The 21,901-nt window shown below is 45.0% G+C and overlaps 1 protein-coding gene across 4 annotated transcripts in view; it reads left to right on the forward strand.

The window, feature by feature from the left end:
* C2cd2 (C2 calcium dependent domain containing 2) overlaps window positions 1-21,901 on the forward strand; it is a 69,426-nt gene that overhangs the window by 40,131 nt on the left and 7,394 nt on the right. For 2 of the 4 annotated variants that reach the window (XM_005073778.4, XM_021229409.2), the window contains exons 7-13: window positions 1,780-1,888; window positions 3,980-4,044; window positions 6,103-6,227; window positions 6,972-7,146; window positions 8,241-8,354; window positions 13,351-13,478; window positions 15,189-15,513. In XM_005073778.4, coding sequence (XP_005073835.1) covers window positions 1,780-1,888; window positions 3,980-4,044; window positions 6,103-6,227; window positions 6,972-7,146; window positions 8,241-8,354; window positions 13,351-13,478; window positions 15,189-15,513 — 1,041 coding nt within the window. Of the gene's footprint in view, window positions 1-1,779; window positions 1,889-3,979; window positions 4,045-6,102; window positions 6,228-6,971; window positions 7,147-8,240; window positions 8,355-13,350; window positions 13,479-15,188; window positions 15,514-19,042; window positions 19,078-20,811; window positions 21,463-21,901 lie in introns of those variants that run through there. The other 2 variants (XM_040750384.1, XM_013116177.3) reach the window with 2 other exon arrangements.

A 21,901-nucleotide genomic window follows, 5' to 3' on the forward strand; every position in this document is an offset into this window, starting at 1 on the left:
GGCTGGTGAATCCTCATATGGAAACATGGTTGGGTCTGCAGGATGATTCCCTACCTTCCTTGGCAGAAATACAGTGAAAAATCTGGTCTTTGGCTAATGGCCTTGGGGTCCAGAGTCCACAAGCTGTAACCCCCTTAACACAGTAGTAAGAAACTGTGGCTGTTGATGACCAATCATATATCCCCAAAGAGCTTGTGGAAAGGGTTCTGAATGTTCCAGATGCAGACAGAGGGCAGATATTTGAAACAATGGCAATGCTAGTAGCAGAATATGATCATCATTCAGGATATACATGCCATGAAGTATCATACTACACCCCGTAAATATGTAAATGTTATAATCTAAACTTATCTCATGCACGTGAAGGCTCAGGGAGAGCAGTGTCATGGTTGCTCTATCTGTTTTCAGCTTGACAGATACTAGTCTTGGTTTTCTTTTTTAAAACTGAGCCAGTTGCCGGGCAGTGGTGGCGCACGCCTTTAATCCCAGCACTCGGGAGGCAGAGGCAGGTGGGTCTCTGTGAGTTCGAGGCCAGGCTGGACCGACAGCCTCCAAAACAATACAGAGAAACCCTGTCTTGTAAAACCAAAAAAAAAAAAAAAAAACTGAGCCAGTAAATTCATGTTGAGTAGCCCTGAGCCTCTGAGCAGTGCAGCTTCTGTTATCCTAAAAAGTGGGATATGAGGAGGAGTTTGGGGCATGATGGGGGATCAGAGGGCTTAGGCTCACTGGTGCCTCTGGTGCTGCTGATAGGAAGAAGGCAGCTGCGAGCCCTGACCCTCCTCAGGATTCCCAATGATCAGTAAGGTTCCCAAGCCTAGCAGTCTGAAGCAGGATGTAACTGTTCAATTGCAGCTTGATGTTGATGGAAATAGAAGTGTGGTTCTGTCATTGTTTAAGAATGCTAGGAATTCTGGTCACTATTTGCAAAGCCTCCCTCCCAGTTTACAAGGGATAAAGAGGCTTCATTTGAGCTGTCTCTACAAAGCTGACTGTAGAAGATGGCTTTTGGTGCAAGTACTTGCATGTCACCTTTCATACCTGTATCAACTAGTGGCCAAATGGATCCCCTGGACTACCAGCCAGGGGTGGGAGGTCCCAGCTTTGGGGTGCACACACTGTGAAGCCAGATTCCATTCTCTGTCCATACTAAGATGCCAACATCAGGAAATGGATCTGAGTCTTCCCTTGAGGAGAGACTGAAAGTTACCCTGACCAGATGCATGGTAACGAGTCGGGCTCTGTAGTAGTTACTAACCACAGAGGACTTGAGGACTGATGCTGTAGAGGAAACATTTTCTCAGAGCAGGAACAGCTGTGAGATGTCACAGTGCCTATTCCAAGTACCCCAAAAGGACCTTGGGTTAGATAAGGAATGAAAACACCTGTTTGTTATAAGTGGGACATGGGTTGCCTGTGAGATTTTAAACTTAGGAACAGCCATCCTTTGGGCAGGTTGTTAGTCTTGTCTAGAAGTGGGCCAAGCCTCAGGACACGGGCATGTTGTTTCTGGGTGAGACTCCACCCCTGAGAGTCCTTCCTGCTGCCAGGAGTGATGAATGGATGGAAGGATGTGGACATTGGGGTCAGTCTGGGGCTGTTACTGCCAAGTTACTGCCCCAGCATTGAGAGTGTACAAATGGCAAATGACAGGAAGGTCTCAGGTATAGGTAAGCTGAGATCCTTGTCAGTTAATTTATCCTTCCTTGTGTGGGTAAGCAAAGTCTTAATGCAATGAAAAAATAAAAGCCAATACAGCCTTGCTTTGTCTCATCACAGGCAGCGTTAGCCATGTGTGTGTGGCCCAGCTGAATGACCCTGCACAGCAATTCATTGGCACCCTAGTGAGAAACACTACAGACCTCTCTTGGGAGGAGGAATTCACCTTGTGAGTACAGCCTGCATCCTCAGGGGCTTGGGGGCGACAGTTAGGTCTGCTCAAGATGGACAGATCCTAGAGTCATCGTGTAGTACTACTTATACTAAAAGTTAATTAAGGAAATGAAAACAAGTCCCCAGTTTTTGAAAGACAGCCAGCCCTGTATCCAACATGGACTTCTTTTTAAAGGCAGTTCTGGTTATCACCTTTCTTCTCTTTCCTTGTTGCGATACAGGCCTGTTAAGAGATTCCCTGCTTCCCTTGGCAGCCAGCCACACAGAGTGGAAGGAAACTTCTAACTAATGCCAACCTCTGGTGGGAAAAATAGAAAAATGGGGACATGCAAATCACTTGTAAATAACAATGTAAAGATCCTAACCAATATGTCATCACATAGGGTCCAATGATACATTAAATACATCCATTTGGAAGTTGTGGCTCTGGCTGGTCTTGCAAGGGACTTGCGTTTGGTTCCTAGCACCCATATGATAGTTCATAACCATTCGAAGAGATTGATGCCCTCTTCTGGTGTCTGCAGAGACCAACCATGCATTTGGTATACATACATGCAGGCAAGACATGCATACATGTAAAATAAAAAATATGTTTAATAGCCATTCTATTAAAAAAATAAATGAATAAATAAATCCAAGCCCGGTATGGTGTGCATGCCTTTAATCCTAGTATGTGGGAGGTAGAGGCAGACAGATGTGAGTTCAAGGTCAACTTGGTTTATATATTGTGTTCCAGGATGGCCAACACTGTGTAGAAACCATGTCTCAAACAAACAAACAAACAAACAAACAAACAAATCCACTTTAGTTTGCACCAGAAATGTAAAGGTAGCTTGATATAAAAAAAAATCTGTCAATAACTTCTACTTTGTCACTAGATTATAGTAGAAAGTAAACATCCTATCTTCACACCTTCCTCAAAGAGAGTCAGTTGTGTTTAATACTGATTCTCAGTTTTCAAACCTTAACAAGGACAAATTCATGAACTCTTTTGTAATAGGAGTTTAAAATCTTACTACGGATGATCAGTCCCTGGAGCAGATCACTGGCATCAGGACAGGGATGATTTTGATTTAAAAGAACTAGTTAGTTCACTTAAAGAAGAAAAAGAAATGACAGAAATGATAGGCCGATCTTAGAAAGGGAGACAGTGAGATAATTCAGAGGGTAAAGACACTTGCTGCCAAACTTGACAACCTGAGTTCAATTCCCAGGACCCACTTGGTGGAGAAAACCAAGTTGTTCTCTGATCTCCAACTGTGTTAGGATGTTAGTCTCAGTTTATTTTCTGGAAACAACAACTCTGGTTTTTTGTTTGTTTGTTTGTTTGCTTGTTTTTTGTTTTGGTTTTTTACGAGACAGGGTTTCTCTGTATTGTTTTGGAGGCTGTTGGTCCAGCCCGGCCTCGAACTCACAGAGATCTGCCTGCCTCTGCCTCCCGAGTGCTGGGATTGAAGGCGTGCACCACCAACGCCCGACTTGATTTTTACAGCCCTAGATCTTATAAGGACTTTGCTGAATAAAATTTGTTAAGGCCAAGGCAACAGACCACTAGACATCTGTCAAAAATACAGTTGCTTTGTAGTCTGTTATATCTCAAGGAAAAGGTGATGGTGGTTATAGCATGGAAACAGGAATGCTACATGTATCTTAAGCAAAATGTATCTTAGCTAGGAGGAAGGAGGCTTGTTGGATATTTTGTGTTCTCTACTCAGTTCATTATACATAGGTTTTCTTTTAAAATGGTAACAGTGACATGAGACTTTAATTTTAAGGTAATAAAAATCAACCAAATGAAATCAAGGTCTCAGTCTCTACTGGCCCATGGCTGCTGTATTAGCTCTGTCTAATATGCTTGTCACCATAGGATGTTCCATGGATCCCTCTGAAAGGCTAATCCCTGGGTGCATCAGTGGCTATTTCTGAACTGGTAGGCAGCAAGCTTTCTGCCTTTAATGACTGACAACCTTGTGTTCCTTTGCATAATAAAAAATTTACATTGGGTGGGGGAGGGGAAGAAGGGGTCCAGCAATCCGATAACATTGAGCTTTGCAGCGTTCACAGACAGGATTTGTTCTTTCCACAGTGAACTGAACGCCAAATCTAAGGAGCTGCTCCTGCAGATCTCAGAGAATGAGATCTCTTCAGAAGGTGAGTGGAGGACTGCTCCAGACCAGCACCCTGACCTGGGCTCTGAAATGGAGAGGGGAGAAACAGCAAAGGAGGCAGCCCCCTTCCACTGAACCACAGGTCTCCCAGTGAAATGTTTGGTACAGAGTCAAACATCAATAACATCATTCATCTGGGGGGCATGTGTGTCTAGTTTCTAAACTTTTTTTTCCGTATATTTTTATTGTGTGAGTGTTTTGACTGCATGTGTATCTGTGCACTATGTGCATGTAGTGCCTATAGAGGTCAACGAAGGTGTCTGATCTTCCAGGACCAGAGTTTCAAATGGCTGTGAATGGCCACATGGGGACTAGGAACTGAACCTAGGTCTTCTAGAAGAACAGCCTGTGCTTTTAGTACTGAGTCACCTCCTCAGTCCCTTTCTTCAAATCTAGAATCTTCTTTCAGTAATTTTTAGAATAGAGGAGCAATTTTGAACCATTCTATACTTGGTGGATTCCCTTTAACTTTTTTTTTCCCCGCCCCTCCTTTTAACTTTTTTAAATTAAAAAATAGTAACAAGCGAGATGGTGGTCGTGCACACCTTTAATCCAGCACTCAGGAGGCAGAGGCAGGTGGATCTCTGTGAGTTCAAGGCCAGCCTGGTCTTTAGAGTGAGTTCCAGGATAGCCAGGGCTACACAGTGAAACACTGTCTCAAAAAAAAAATGTTATTTGAGCTTGAGGAACACTGACTCCTCTTCCAGAGGACCTGGTTTCAATTCCCAGCAATCATATGGTGGCTCACAACCATCTGCAGTGAGATCTGGTGCCCTCTTCTGGCCTGCATGCATACATGCAGGCAGAATACTATACACAATAAATAAATAAATCTTGAAAAAAATAAAGTAGACACATGATTCAGACACAGGAAAGCAGCAGTTCAGGGTAAAGTCACCAACATGAACATGGACTTGAGTATGTACATTGATAGTGCCAATGTTTGTTAGATTCTTCTGTTTTACATTTAGTGCTTTGTTTGTGTAGGTCAGAGGACAACTTGGAGGAGTTGGTTCTCTCCTTCTATCTTGTGGGAATTAAGCTTAGTTTATCAGGCTTAGTGACAAGTACCTTTACCAGATGAGCCATCTCACTGGCCCTTAAATTATTATTTTTTCTTTGTTTTTGTGGTGCTCGGTTTCAAGCATGCTAGATAAGTGTTGTACCACTGAGTTACATTCTCAGACCTCTTGGATGTTTTAGAATCCATGCAAACATTAAAATTGGGAAGGAAGAGACCATTGACCTATCCAGCTATGCTACTGAGTCTCTTTGTGATCTCCTGAAGGGAAGTTGGAAGGCAGGTGACTGACTAGATGATTATGCCCTAGTTACCGTCAAGAGGTCTGTGTGAGCCTCTTTGAGTCTGCCATCTTTAGATGCCTGGGGAAGTAGTAAGAAAAACCTTCCTTTCTTTGAGTGGCTATATGAGACACCCTGCATCAGGCTACCATTGGCTTCTCATCCCTCCTGGTCCTTGCTCCTGGTGGCTAGTCTGGTGGAGCCTGTGAAAGCTCTGTGAATTTTTATAGAAGCCATGCAGAGTGTGCCCATGCAGCCCATGTGTAAATTCTCATTCTGAAAAATCGTCCTATTCCCCATAATCTTTATGTTTGTTTAGTTATTGCGCCCCTATCTCTGTCTCCTTCTTCCTCCTTTCTCACCTTATCTCTCTCTTACTTACTCTTCCTTTCAACACACAGGCACACATTTGAGAGTAGGCTATTTTCATTATGCCCTTAACCCCTCATCCTCCCATAAGTGTTTTTCCCAGGACATTCAGTAGCTTTAGCTTCTTCATTTTTGCTAATGCCATTTCCCCTCTCATCCCCCACTGTTTATCAATTTCTGTCAGTGGTTCAAGGATGGTTGGTACAGTTCCACACTCGATGTGGTTTAGGTATTGTTCTGCCTGACATACAGATTTCCTCTGGAATGCCTGCAGCCTCTACTGACACTATGTAGTAGAGCTAACAGGACATCCCTTGGGGTGTGTGACTGTGGAAGCATCACCATTGCTCTTCTTTGTCTTCTACTCTAGGTCTGTTGGGGACAACAACCATTCACCTGGACTTATTTAGGAAGCAGCCTAATGGCCCACAGACCTTCAGACTGGTCAGTGGGACAGAGCCTGACAGCTTGGTGTTAGGCTCAGTCACCGCAGAGGTATGATGGCATGTCTCCTGCCTGCCAGAGCTCACTGTTCCTTCCGTATGATGGGCTAAGCTCACCCAGGAGGCCGTCTTCTCAGTGTGGATTTCAGGCTCAGGTGGACACATCTTGCCACAACTAGCTTAAGCTGGCTACTATAAGAGATGACTTTTCCCAGTGTCATCTCAGGTGACACAGCAGCACTCCTTTTAAAAATTTGTCTGCTGGGTCATGCTTAGCATTTGATGAGTTTGAGTTTTGCTCTCTTGTGTCTTTGTGAGTCCCGGTTGATTAAAAAACAACAACAACAACAACAAACAAATAAAAAAAACCACTAAAGAAAATGGGTGAAGAAACGAGCAGAAACTAGTGTACCACTGCCAAATCAGCTTGTTACTGTTATCTGCAGGGCCCATTCATATCTGCAGGTCCACAGAGGCAACTTGCACCAACCAGCCTGAAAATATTCAACAGAAAAAAAACACTCAAATTGCATCATATTGAACATGTACAGACCTTTTTTTCTTATCACAATTCCTTGGACTGTATAGAAAAAGAGTTGTTCCCTTGCATTCGTATCATACTTGGTATGAGAGGTCATTACTATACCAGGAAAGGAAATGGCTATTCTGTGCTCTCATGACACCATGTTCTGTGAGGGATTTATGTGTGGGTGTTGATCCATGAGTGTGGGAAGCAGCTGTCCCCGGAAGCCCTGGCTCCACTGTGTTTCAAAATAAATGTCTACTTTTTCCACAGTTTTCTTATATAGAACCTGGTGAGCCTAAGTCCTGGCCTGCTCCTCCTCCTGTTTCTGCTGCAAAGATAGAAAAGGACCGTACAGTGATGCCATGTGGGACTGTGGTCACCACTGTCACTGCTGTGAAGACCAAGCCTCGCTTTGACACTGGGAGGGCATCCCCACTGAGCTCAGGTAAGACCCCAGAGTACAATCTCATTTGCAGGAGATCCACAGGTCCTCAGCCTCTGTGGGTGGGTCTTGTCCTGTAACACTGAGCATTATAATCTGCAGCACCAAGCCTTGGCAGAGAAGTCTGATGGATTGGAAAGAAAGATATTTGGCATCAGACTTTTGTGTTGCAGTTATCTTTATAGTCTGTGAAAAATAGTTGACAAAGAGCCAGGCATGATGATAAATGCCTTTAATCCAAGCACTCGGGAAACAGAGGCAGGTGGATCTCTGTGAGTTCCAGGATAGCCAGGGATACATAGAGAGACCCTGTGTCAGAGAGAGAGAGGGAGGGAGGGAGGGAGGGAGGGAGGGAGGGAGAGAGGGAGGGAGGGAGAGAGAGAGAGAGAGAGGGAGAGAGAGTTCTGCCTGGAAGTTACACCAAAGTTGCTGTCTGGTTCTAAGACTCTAGCCTCATGAACTCTGTACTCCATCACATTCATGATGGTTTAAAGTTTAGTTAGTTGAATGTATGTTAAACACCACTGATAAAGAGACATGATGTTGGGCTGATGATGTGGCTTAATTGGGCAGTGTTGGCCTAACATGGATGAAGCCCTCGATTGTATCCCTAGCATTGATTGTATCAAGTAGACATAGTAGTACATATTTGTAATCACAGCACTGGGGAAGTAGAGGTAAGAGGATCAGGAGTTCAAGGTCAGCCTAGGATATATATGGTACCAGGTCTCAAAAACAAATTTTTTGTTTTGTTTTAACAGGGGCATTTGCATTGTAGCTGATCCCTGGGGTGGGGATGAAAAACACATTTTATGGGTATATTGTTTCTGTTTGTGTAAAGGAATCATCTTCCCAAAGTAGCCCCCTTGGCACAGGCTAGGGACCCACAATTCACATGAGAACTCCAGTTTCATTAAAATGGCTCTGAATTTTTACTTCAGTTTACACTGAGAGGGTATAACTCTATCAATCTTAAAGCCCGGCTCTGGCTAGGAACAACTGCAGGGCCACCAGGTGCAGCAGGGGCCTCCTCTCACTTTCTAGACTCTTCTGTTGAAAACTTTCATGCCCTTGGTGATAGAGTCTTGTTCTTTCAGAGTCCCCTGTGAGAACGCCCATCAAGGTAAAGGTCATTGAGAAGGACATCTCTGTCCAGGCCATTGCGTGCCCCAGTGCCCCAGTCAGCAAGACATTCTCCTCTTCAGACACAGGTAAGACGTGATCTGTTCTCCATCTCAGCACTTCTTAGCCTTAGGAGTGAAGGTTTCCCTTTCTTGTCTTTGGGGAGCTGGGAATGTCAAGTGAAGGAAGACGGAGGACAGAGCTGGGTTCCTGCTAGATCTGTGAAGCACTGCAACAAAACAAGCAGGTCGTGGGGCCCCACTTTGTAACTTTCTGAAAGCTACCTTTCCTGCCCATAGGCACATGGGCGATGCGATGTCAGTGCCATTGGGTGAGCAACACTGGGGCCCCTGGATGCTGTGCTCAGTCCATACTGTGTGTTCAAGCATTTAAGAGCAGTTTTCTGAGCTCTCTGGGTGTTTCCTTTAGTTATTTTTGTACAGCTGCCATGAAGCAGCTGACAGAAACAGCTTCCTGGTGGCTCCAGTTTCAGTCCATCGTAGGGGGCGGGGCGGGACATGGCATTGTACACATGTAGTGGAGTCAGTATCACATTAGCCCTGGAAGTAAAGCATGTCTAATGCCAGTGGCCAGGCTATACCCTTCAAAGGTCTGTCCCTAGTATCAGATGTCTGTCAGGGGGCCCCCACCTTCTAAAGGTTCCACAGCCTCCCAGAGCAGTGCCACTGGCTGGGGAACAAGTGTTCAGAACATGAGCCTGTGGGAGAAATTTGATAGCTAAGCCATAGTATTGCAGCCTGGCTCCAAGGGTTCATAGTCATGTTGTAATGCAAAATGCATTTAGTCCAACTTCAAGAGTCCCCATAAGCTCAATAGTTCCAACGCTGTTCAAGGTTTTGTTTTTGAGATTCAGGAAAGTCATGTATTTCCAGACTGCAAAGGGACAGGGTAAATGTGCCCATTCCAGATGGGAGAAACAGGAGGATGGAGGGAAAGATTAGACTAGAGTTACACTGAACCTCAGCAGGGCACTGAATGCTGCAACTATGTCTGGCTTTTAATGCTGTGGTGGAATAATGTGAGTACCAACAGACACAGCGAGTTCCACTCCAACAGCCTTGCCATTTGCAGCCTTTGTGGCCTCTCTCTGAGGCAAGCTCCAGTCATTACCTACAGCTTTCCTTGGGAAATGATCCATGGTCCAGGGATCTCTACTGCAGCTTAGGTTCCATCCTCGGAGATTCTGCCCTATGATATGCATCTCACAGGAAACCCAACCCTGAATCTCTTGGCCTCGCAAGTTTTCCTTAATCTAGGTGTACAGCCTCTCATGATCCCAGAACTCTTGTATACTGCATGTCTGAAAGCCTAGCACCATGTAGACAACACTAAGTTTCATTGATACGTAGCTAGGCCTCCTTGTATCATGAACACAGTGGCTTCTTGAGTGCTAGGTGGGTGAACCTGTGACAACACTTCTCTAAGCAGCCCCACTCAAGTGGGGTGCCCCTGCAGTTACGTCTTTTAAAGGGAAACTCTTTCAAATGAGCATGCAGTTTTATAGGCTGGAGCCCATGATGTCTGGGGTCTCACCAAACCCAGAAATGCACTGAAAGCATCCTTGACTTCCTCCTAATGGTGCTTATCTCAAATAACCATGGCCACCTGTCACACTTGCTTTGGCAGCTTGAGATGTTCTTCTTTACTGGCCAAATAGTTCATTTTTCATATCTTTCTGCTCTAATTTTTATTCTCAGACTCCACTGTAAGCCTGGCTAAAGCAGCCAGCCGTAACCATGCCACAGCCTGAATGCTGTGCTGCCATGGATTACTTTGGAACTCAGCCTCTTTATAATTTCCAGAACACAGTTAAAATATAGGCAAATCCTGTGCCAGATGTAGCACAAATAGTATCTATTCCTGCTCTCAGTGGAGTCCTTGTTCCCATCCCAAGCTCAGCCTCACTGGCTGCATTTCTCTCGGCACTCAGGTCTTCCACACACCCACAAGAACGAACCTAAGGTTTACTTACAGTATTCTAGAACTTTTCTTCCTTTTTAAAAATAACATTTTTATTTATTTTTGATAATTTCTTACTTTATACAAGATACATTGTATCTTGATCATATCCACCCACAACTTCCCACTCCTCAGATCTCCCCTAACACAAACACCTCCCACTCTCATGTCTTTCTCTTTTTATTTTTGTATAGCCCACTGAGTCCCTGCATATATGGGGACATCTACCATAGCTTGGGTAACCTATCAGTGACTACAACCCCTGAAGAAAAATGACTTTCCCTCCCCCAGCAGCCATCAACTGCCAGGAGCCCTTCAGCTAGGATTAACCCACTCATCCATGTTGAATGCTGACTGGCTTGATCTCGTGCAAGTAATCACTGCTGCTGTGGCTTCATGAGTACAATGGCCATTTCATATCCAGAAGACAGCATTTTATACCCTCTAGCTCTTTCCTCTCCTTCCAGAATGTTTCCTGAGCCTTGGGGAGGTCATTTATTCTCAGCCTTTTTATTCGTTCTGATTCTCTGCATTTACCACTGCCAAAAGGGCTTTTCTAAAAAAAAGCTGAGATTAACACTAATCTGTGCATATAAACAAATATTTGGCACCATGACCATTTAGCAAAACAACAATAGAGGGCTCCTTTCCAGCCCTGGGTTTTTGACCAGGATTATAGGATCAGGAGTGAATTCCTTCCTATGCAACAGACTTCAAATCCAATCAAAAGCAGTTGGGTTACTTCATAACAGTCAAACCATTACATCTTGCTTGTCAGGTCAGTATCATGGAATGCAGGGTCTACTGCTGGGTAAGCCCATTGATTCTTTTTCTCCTCCAGCAGCCTGCATAGCACCTACCAGCAGGGAGGAAGTTTTCAGGTCAGTTCCAGATTTCTCTGTGTTCTAAACAAGTGTGTGGTGTCTTCAGGAATAGATCTTGCCTTCTAGTTACGGTGGGCAGCAAGAGCAATGGCAACAGCCTGTGTCATTTGGGGGACCTCTAGGGCTTCTTGAAGGATTTTTCTAGTCCACATCTCCAAATTTTTCCATGTTCTTCCCACAAGCTATTTCCAAGGGCCCAAGAACCACATATCCAATTTTCATTAAAGCAACAACCCCACTTCTCATGTACCAATTTTCTGGACTATTTTGTATGTTTTGTATCACTGTGACCAAGGGACCTGGATGAAACAGTGTAAGGGAGGAAAAGATTGTTTTGGATCTCTGTTTCAAGAGTAAATTTATGTTAACCAGAGTGTATAATAGGGACTACTCAGATCATTTCTGACCAGGAAGCAGAGAGGGAGTTCTGGAACCAAGGCCTGGGCTATACCCTTCAAAGGAAGCCAGGTTCCATCCCTAAAAGCATTACAGCCTTCAGAGTAGCACCCTCATCTGGGGAGTAGACCCTCTAACCACTGGCTTGTGGGGGACATTTCATATTTAAGCTATATCACTATCAATTCTCTAATTTTAGTATTGTTTTCATGTAATCATCATCTTGATGATGTAAGAAGCATCTTCCTTTCTATAAGTCAGTAAGGGGACCTGAGTTTGAACTCCAGCATCCACTTAATAATTGGGGAGTGGCCGAGCAAGCCCATAAGCCCAGCTCTGGATAGGTGGAGACAAAAGGGTTCCTGGGGCTTGCTGGCTGTCAGTCTGAACCAGTTGTTGAGTTCCAGATTCAATGAAAGACTCTGTCTCAAAAAATCAAGATGGAGAACTGTTAAGAAGAGACCCACTGTCAACCTTGGCCCCTATACATATGCACAGAAGTTAATGAACACATCCATATGCACACACACATATATACATACACAAATGAGACTTATCATAAATAGCAAAAAAAAATACTCCCTTCACTGCATCACAGAAAATGTCAAGTTTCTAGGAACTTTGTGTCAGGCACTAGGCAAGGTCATATGTGTGTAAACCAGCCCTTGTGACCTGTGGCCATGGTCACTCCTAAAACAGTTTTGCTGTCCTTGTTCCTTCATTTGCTTTTGCAATCCTGGAAATCAAACCCAGGGCATTGTGCATATTATGCAAGTGCTCTATCACTGAGCAACACTACCATTTTTCTTTGTCATGTTTAATTTTGCCTTAGCAGAATAGTGTGAACTATGAGTACAAGTTCTCCTAGGGAGAGATTCCACTAAGTATCTCCACTCAGCCACCTGCCTGATGGCCTGATATCTTTCTCCTTATCAAGTGGAGATTTTTTTAAAAATAAAGAAAACAAGAAAAAAGAAAAAGAAAAAGGAAGGAAGGAAGGACAAACGAACTCGCCTCATGGAGCTAAGGAGACAGCAAATGACATAAAACATGCAGAATTTGTCAGCAGTACTTGGTACATTTATGATACAGGAAGGGCCAGCTCTTAATTGCTTTTAGTAGCTGTCTCTGATTACTGTTGTGTGTCAGCCACTTTTGGGAGGGAGAAAGAATATGTGCCTTTGTGAGGTCAAATTTTTCCCAATGTTAAAAGATTTTCTTCTTCTTTCTTTTACTTTTGTTTTGGTGTGTGTGTGTGTGTGTGTGTGTGTGTGTGTGTGTGTGTGTGTGTGTGTGTGTGTGACTACATGCATGTGGAAGTCAGCAGACAACCTGTAGGACTCTATTCTCTCCTTCCCCTACTGGGTCCCAGGGATCAAATTCAAGTTAGAGCATGGTGCCTTTACTCACTGTACCATCTCATCCACCCACAGTTTATTTGTTTTTTGTCTGCTGTCTTTTGCCACTTTGCATAGCCTTCTTGACAAAAAGCACCAACTTGTAAATAGTAAAACACAAGAGTTTTAAACAGACAACACATCAAGGAGTAGCTCATAACTACAGGGAGTAAAGTCGTAGGTGACGGTGAGCCTCCCTTGTTTCTGAAAATAAAGTTTTACAGGAATCCGGCCTTGCCTGTTCATTTACATGTGGTTCCTGGCTGCTTCCACTCTATGGGGAGATTAGTTACAAAACCCCTTGCTTTATCTCTCTCCAAAGTGTTTGTCAGCCACTGCTTACAGACTATTCCTGCCCCCTGCTCTGGGAGTTCCCTGGGAACCTTTTAATTTTGCCACTGAACTCAGTGCTACCTTCCTCCTGGCAGAACTACTGGTGCTGAACGGCTCAGATCCTGTGGCTGAAGTTGCCATTCGGCAGCTCAGCGAATCCTCAAAGCTGAAGCTGAAGTCTCCACGGAAGAAAAGCACCATCATCATTTCAGGGATCTCCAAGGTAAGTGAAGGCAGCAGAGGGGGGGGCAGAGTCTGTCAGCACAGCATTCCCATCCCTCATCCATCCAAAAGTTCCCCTCTACGGAGTCCAATATAATTCTTCCCACCAGAGAGTTAGTTACCTTTGGGATCACAGTAGCCCTTTGTCCTGTTGACACAGGAAGGTGGCAGCTGTCTGCTTAGTGGTGCTCTGAGGCTTGAGAGCGTGGTAAGTCATTTCTGGAAATATTACTAAGAGAGAAAGAAAGGCACATGTAAGAAACCCCCAGTGATGAAGGCTCCATCTCGCTGCCTCCCAAGTTCACTTTTTCCACATCACTCATTTCTAAAACATTTAAATATTTTACAATAAATACATGTATTCCTGTCCATTACTGATAGAAATAAAGATTGTAATATAGAATGTTCCAGTTCCGTTTCTCCGATCTTCCACTCTCTGGTAACTCTTGGGGAGCAGAAGGTGGGTGGGAACTGCCTCAGATTGCAGCCATGCCACTGGAGTGCAGAGCAGGCTAGATCTTCAGTGCAAGGGGCAATGTAGATGGAGACAGTGCTGCAGTAAGTGAGAGATTAGGTGGTTGCAGCCATGACTAGGAAGGATGGATGGGATCTTGGTAGGTCATCAAGAGGATAGGGAGGAAAGCATACTGGAAATTATCCTCTCAGTTGCTGTCAGGTGCCAATGGTGAGTCACCACAGATGATGATATACATAATAAGTGGGTAGCCAGGGCCCAGGACTCCAAGAGAAACCTCATAGGTGGTCTTGAACACCAAGGCAGGGGTGTCTCTTCTTGGGTTGGCTTCTTCAGCCCCCGGGGTGTGAGGGTCAGATTTCTGGGGCAACGGGGCCAAATAGTGGGAGCTTTTATTCAGTCTGGGTTAGATAAGCACATAAGATAAAGATAACCCGTGATCATCTGCTCTCTACTTTCTGACTTTGCTTCAGAATCATCAGATAGTCTTCATATTTAATACCCGTAGGACTCTTTGATTATTAATTTTATTGGCATGCAGACTGTTGTATTGGTAGTCATCATGCACTTCTGAAAGCTGGTTCATCTGTCAACTGTCACTTAGCAAAGCCACTTGTATGACAGCCACCCAGGTTGAGAACAGCGTGGCTGCTGCCCCTTTTAGTCATTCCATCTGGACCACTGTCCCAGCTTTCCACATTACCTGTTAGTTTAGTGCTATAACTTTACAAACAAATACAGTCCTTCAAAGAACACATCATCTTCTGGCTAATCTCTACTTTGAGATAGGAAGAAAAGTGCTTGGTAACAAAGGTATAAAAGACTAAATCTGCCCAAGTCCATGTTCTTCACTGCTGTATACTTTGTCTGCTTTGAAAAAAAGTGCTAGTCCTTGCCATTCACCTTCTGGGACTTCCTTACTGATAGGTCTGCAGGGAGAAGTATGCAAGCTCTTCTCCAGCACCCTCGGCCTGTGCCCTCCAGACTACCTCTGAAGGATTTGTCGCTATGAGTCTCAGCTAAGATGGAAACTTGTTTTATAGGCATTTATCATATAGCACAGAAGCCTTCTTGGGGCTAACTGTCTTGGCTACTGCTTGATATTTTTAGTCACAATGCCTTGGAAGGTGATATACAGGTGATACCAAGCCTTCCCTATCTACCATGTACTCTTGTTACATCTCTAGGCTGGTTTTCCATTTGCCCTCAGCCTCTGTTGTACATCTCCCCTGACAGACCTCACTGTCTCAGGACCACCATGCTGCCCTCATGCTGGACTATGCAGCTTCTATGGACAGCACCAACCAGGGGGATGCCCCATCCACTCTGTGCTCTCCAGAGGCAGCTGCAGCCTCTTCCACCACCCCACCCGAAGATGATGAGCCAGCCCAGGCCCTACCTGCCCTCAAGCATAGAGAGAATGATTTAGACTCCTGGGACCTGGAGAAGGAGTCCCCAGCAGCAGCATGGAGCAGGTCAGCCTTACAGGAAACGGATGGGGACGAACTGTCGGAGAGCTCCTTGAGTGCTTCGGAGCTTGGAACCAATAAGAAGCATAAAGGTACCTGTTCTCAAACCCCCACCCCAGCTTTTCACTTGGGCTTCCCTCTCTGGGTCATTGCGCCCTTGCTGGCCTCCCTGCCTTTTACCCTCTATGAGGCTGTCCTGGCTTCATCCCCTCCCTCCCAGCCTGATCAGCAATTGAAAGCTGGAAGGCAGGTAGAAAGCCTGCATGTGAGCAGCTGGGGCTTCATCTCTTCATCTGAGGGCCACTGTGTTTTCATGCCTCCAAGCAACCTCCCTGTCTGGCTGTCTGTATCTGAAAGCAGAGCTCTGCAAGGCTTCAAAGTGTCACAAAGAGCTAGGTGCCGTGGTGTCCAGGGACAGAGCAAAGTGAGCCGAGACTGGCAGATCACCTTATTTGCTCCTTGCCGTCTCTTCCTCCATCTAGAACAAAACCAGACCTCACCACTTGGAATCAGCAGGATCTACAAGGAAAGAAGCCCCCAGAGTAACTACTCACTGACTTGATACTCACATAGTAACGAAGTCATTTGTTAGCACAATCAGTTCTTTCCCATGAGAAATGAGCCCTCATTTTAGAGACTGGCATTTCTTGGGTGTGGACACTTGAACCCAGACCTTTGTCTCACATTTGGGAAGATCTCCAGGATTTAGAGACTTCAGATTCACTGAGCCTCACCTCCAAGAACTGGGAACCATCCCTACTACCCACATCCTTGAAAAATGAGGGCCAAAGGAGGCACCTCAGTCAAACAAGGAGGTGTTGTGGAACTCAGTATCTACTCCTAGCTATGCCTCATATCTGGAACTCTAAGGCCCATTTCTCTCCAGCAAAGTTCTCAGAACCCCCTTGGAATGCACTGGGCAAAAAGCTTAGCCACCCACCCCAGGGTTAGGAATCCTGACCAACTACTTCTGCTAGGGACGGGTGGGGTCTCCTGCTAGGCAGTTTTGCCTCATGGAGGACATAGGTAATGTCTGCAGACAGCTGTGGTGTCACAACCAGAAAATGGGGTACTAGTGACCCCTAGGGGGTAGAGGCCACAGGTACCACACTCTTTAGGGAACATGGCACAGACACCACCACACAGTGCAACACAAGTCCCAGGTGCTGAGGTTAAGAACCTGCCCTGGGTGGTCTATTCTTCTGCTCATCCCTTAGCCATTGTTGGCTAACTGCTTTCCTGTGACTTGTGCCCTTTGTCAGTACCAAGTGGGGACTAATGAGGGGAACTGTACATTAAAAGAGGAAATAGAGAAAGAAGGTGTTCCTAGAAGAATATTTCATAGCACCCAGCCTCTGTTTCCCCTTGGGAGCTGTGGCCCAGGGCATCAGGTAGACTGGCTACCCTGTGTACACACTCTGACCTAGTCTTTGTCCTGGGATCAAAGAAGCCTCTGGGAGGTTGCTGGGGAAGTCAGTGAGCAGGGAGGAACAGGGGTATATCCTGTGCTCCACCTCTTTGAGTCAATAGTTTATGCACTCATGTTCCTACAGAACCCAAACCTCCCTCTATGCCCTTCAGGTTTCTTAGAGATGCTAAGCCCTATGCGTCCATCCACTGCTGCTTTCCTTTCTTCTAGCCTTTTCTGCTCCTGCTAGCTTTGGCCTCCCTTGGGGTATCCTCCTGCTGTGCATCTTCTCCTCCACTCACTGGCCAAACAGATGAATGCCTCTTATGAATCTGGGTGTCTGTCACATCCTCTGGGAGATGGAAGTAGCCTCTATGCATGAGAGCTTCCCCAGAGGTTGGGCACGGGGGGGGGGGGGGGATCCAAACATGTCTGACTGATCTATGTGTTTCCTTCCTGGCTTCTCTGGGAGCTGAGGCTGAACCTGCCCATGGGTCCTTGAAATGCTTTGACCTAAAGTTTTCTGAAATAAAATATTTGGCAACATCTTAAAAAATTTTTGTAGGGCTCAGGCATGATAGCACATGCCTTTAATCCCAGCACTTGGAAGGCAGAGGCAGGAGGATCTCTTGAGTTTAAAGCTAGCCTGGTATACATGGTGAATTCCAGGTCAGCCAGAACTAAATGGTGAGACCGTGTTTCGAAGTGTGTGTGTGTGTGTGTGTGTGTGTGTGTGTGTGTGTGCAGTAAAGTGTTTACTGTGCAAGCATGAAAAACCAAGTTCAGATCCCCAGCACCCATGCAAAAGCATATATATCTGTAATCCTAGTGCTAATGGGAGACTGAGACATAAGGATTCCTGGAGCTCTCTCTAGCCAGACTAGTCAGTTGGTGAGCTGCACGCTTAGTGGGGTATCCTGTCAAAAAACTGTGATGGAGAAAAATGGAGGAAGACACGCCATATTAACCTCTAACCTCCACACAGATGTACAGGGGAATACACCTGCGGTACCCGCCACCCCCCCACACTTAGTTTTTATCCTGCAGTTTCTAGAAGCTTTGTACTTAACTTGAGATGTTGTTGGCAGATCTGAAATAGGTATAAGCTGATTGTCAAGCATTTTCATTTCATGCCATTTTTTCATAACTGGTGCTACAGGGATTGGTTTGGTGGGGATTACTTGTTTGTTTTTGTTTTTTTAATTTATGTGTATGGATATTTTGCCTGCATGTATATCTGACCACCGCTTGCATGCCTGGTGCCTGCAGAGGCCAAAGGACCATGTCCCATTCCCTGGAATGGGAATTATAGGTGTTTGTGAGCCACCATGTGGGTGCTATGAATGGAACCTGGGTTCCCTAGAAGGGCAGCCAGTGCTGCTAACCTCTTAGCCACCTTTCCAGCCCCATGTGTGGTTTTAAACTAAGGTTTACACATAACTTGCGCCACCTGCATCTTCTAGTATAGTGAGGAGACTGTTGAAGGCTTTGGAGGGAGCCCATTGAACTGGAATTCTCCTGGACTCTTGCTGATGGGGAATTTATACAATACTTCAGCCAAAACAGACAATTGATTCCCCAAATTCAATTTATTATAAGTTCAAAAAGCATCGGCAGGACTGGAAATGTAGCTCAGTGGTAGAGTGCTTTGCGTATCATGTGTGAGGTCCTGGGTTTGTTCCTAGCACTTGAAAATAAAAATACTGCTGCAGTTGTGTGATAAGCCCACTGGAATTGTGCACATAGGTCTAGGTGGTAAATTTTACCCTATCTGTGTTCATCATAAAGGCCGCTAGAGAGATTTGAGACCAAAAAACTAGAAAGAAATGTTGCCAAATGTCTTAGATGGCAACCTTGCATGTGCACATATGTGTGTATTGAAAAATGCATATGCATGTATATGCATGTGCAAGTATGAGCATGTCTGTCCATATTTACATATGTATGTATGTATATATGTGATGTTTGTACATGTGTGGGCATGTATATAAGTGTGAGCATGTGTGTGAGTGTGTGCATGTATACAAGTGTGAGCATGTGTATGCATGAGTGCACTCATGTGAATGCACATGTGTGCAAGTGTGTGAGCATGTGTGTGCACTGTGAAACAATGATTCCAAACTCTAACTTTCATTCTGACTCTGCTCTCCCATGCTTTTCTTTTTGCCTTTCAACATCTCTGCGTTTTGTGCTCGTTCCCTTTAACTTAAGAGGATCACTATGCCAACCAGAATTAATTACCTGCACAGTAAGTTATTTTTCATCTTGCCTTTTAAAAAAATTCTGTGTAATTGAGAGTACCCAGGTTACCCACTGACTTTCTCCTTGCTTGCTGGCCTGACCTCCCCTGTGGCTGGTTTTCTGTGTTCCTGGCTTCTAGGTAGATTGTCACTTTCATCAACCATCAGACAGGACACTTCCTCTGTCCTCTGGCTGTGATGGTTTCTGCAAGGTATCACCTGAGCAGCCTGACTGGAATAAGGGAGCCAGGCAGGGGTCCCTTTACTGATTTCCTGTCTCTCGAATGCACGGCCTGTCTGAGGCTGCTTTTGGACATCAGAGCAGGAGTTTCCATGTTGCTAGGGCCATTGTCTTCCTACATGCAGATTTTAATACAGACTCTCCCATTGGCTATTTATATGTGTCCCTTCACAGAAATAAACAGGATAGATTTAGAAGTGTGACAGCAGAGCTAGAATTAAGAATGATTTTCAACTTCCTCCGTGTTTTTTTTTTTCATGCTTCAGTCCCCTTGGGCTGTTTTTAAAAGGGAGACTAAGACCAGGGAGGGAATTTTTTCCCAGTGCTGGCTCCCCATTTAAAAATTATGATTTGCCTCAGATTTCACATAACACCAAATGAAAGTTTGAAAACATAGTGTGTGGAAGTCAAACCAGGATAGTCAGTGCTGATGTCTCCTTAAGCACTGAAGGTTTTTAAACTTAGCACAGACTTATGCTAATCACACCCTCAGGAAGGCCAGTGTGATATTTTATCATGTGGACACTCACATAATGGTGAGTCAAGAGAGTTTTCTTTTTAAGACTTTGTGCATGGAGCCTTCCGGTTCCTGTGTATTTAAATGACTTCCTGTGAACTGTGGCCATCTGCTGTGCTAGAGAGCTGAAAATCTTATCTCTGTGAGTGACCCCCCTCTGCCCATCCCTCAGCTACTAGCAGACTATACCCACTGTCTTCTGAGCCTACTTCCCTCACCACAGTGTGACTGTACCTCTCATCCTGATTGATATGTACATATAATATGTACAAGTAATTACAGAATTATTTGCCCCTAATGGTAATTGTGGTGGTGAGGTTTAAACACACAGTAAATGTGTTAGTTCTTGACTGGGTGTACAATTCTGTGGTTCTGTGGTAGAGGGTTTACCTGGTACCCATGAGTTGTGAGTTTGATATCTAGCACCACAAAAGAGAGACCAAGATAGATATCTCTCTGTCTCTGTCTCTCTCTCTGTGTCTGGCACACACACACACACACACACACACAGAGAGAGAGAGAGAGAGAGAGAGAGACAGAGAGACAGAGAGACAGAGAGACAGAGAGACAGAGAGACAGAGAGACAGAGAGAGGGCAGAGGGCACGGAGAGCGGGTGAGTTACTCTCACAAGTACAAGTGAATTTTCCTCATTGGAATGTCTCATTCTCCCTACATCCTGGTATCCTTCTCTGGAGATGGGATTCTTCTGGAATCCTGCCAAAGGCCATGCCAGTGTCTTGATCTGTCCACCCTGTCTGTATGCTCCTCCCCGAGACCATTAGGCATCCTTTGCTCCAGGCACCTGACAGCCACTTCTCAAGGGTGGGTCCCATTGACATTCAAGGTCAAACCCTTTCCCTAGAAGCACAGAAAAGCTAGATCTGGGCACACTAGTTTTAGGAGCCAATCACCTTGGACCCACACATATGTCATTGTGTGACCTGTGTAATGACTTCTCCAATTCTGATGTCTTCATTTTTTAGGGAGGGTTCCCCCAAACTCAGGAGTGCAAGCCTGCTGAAACAATCTCAGCACCCATATCAATGGAATTCCCTTCAGTCTGGAAGCCCATGTCATCCCTGTAGAAGCCATAACTCCCAAGAAGGTCTTACAAACCAGTGCAGGATGATTGCAGTGGGGGTACATAGGATAACATCCATTTCTGACTGATACTGGAAAATGAAGTTTAACAAACCAGCAGAGGGACTGCAGAGATCATGAGGGAGACTGGAAGAACAGAAAAACCTTGCCATAGGCCGCAGCATGGCGTGGGACCTGAGAACAGGTGCAGACCTGCTGAATGGGTGGTGCTGCCAAACTAGCAGTTTAAACCTTGGACATTTGTACAGATCATCACAAACACACACTTAAAGTCTTCCCTTTTCTTTCTTTTCTCCCTTCTAAATTTTTCTGCAGTTGTTCTTAGCCAAACAGCTGAGAAACAATAAAACTAAAGACTCTCAACTCTATCAATCTTACAATTTTGTTGAAAGTGTTTGACACTTCAGGGCAGGAATTTGATTTTAGGCATTCATGCTGCAATTTCTGTTGGGCAAGTTGTAGTGATGGCCAGGAAGTGTGAAGATTACCTTTCAAAACTGTTTGTGGGCTAGAGAGATGGCTCAGAGGTTAAGAGCACTGGTTGCTCTTTTCAGAGGTCCTGATTCAATTCCCAGAACCCACATGGTGGTTCACAACCATCTGTGATGAGATCTGGTGCCCTCTTCTGGTGTGCAGGCATACATGCAGGCAGAACACCAAATGCATAATAAACCTAAAACAACAACAACAACAAAACCTTTGAATATAACCACCCTGTACCTGTCTTCATGGCCTGACTTCCTACCTTAACCCTGGACTGATCTAAGCATGTCCCTTGTGTCCGAGGCACCTGTGCAGCTTTAATTTCTTTTCCTGTTGCTGTGATAAAATGCTTCAACAAAAGCAACATAAGGAAGAAGAGTTTATTCTGGCTACATTCAAGGTTACAGTCCATCATGGTGGGGAAGTCAGAGACATCAAGACCTTGTAGTAGCTGTCACATCACATCTGGGGTCAGACAGCAGGGAGGGA

Source organism: Mesocricetus auratus, unplaced genomic scaffold (genome assembly GCF_017639785.1).
Source record: "Mesocricetus auratus isolate SY011 unplaced genomic scaffold, BCM_Maur_2.0 Super-Scaffold_100008, whole genome shotgun sequence".
Classification (NCBI taxonomy): domain Eukaryota; kingdom Metazoa; phylum Chordata; class Mammalia; order Rodentia; family Cricetidae; genus Mesocricetus; species Mesocricetus auratus.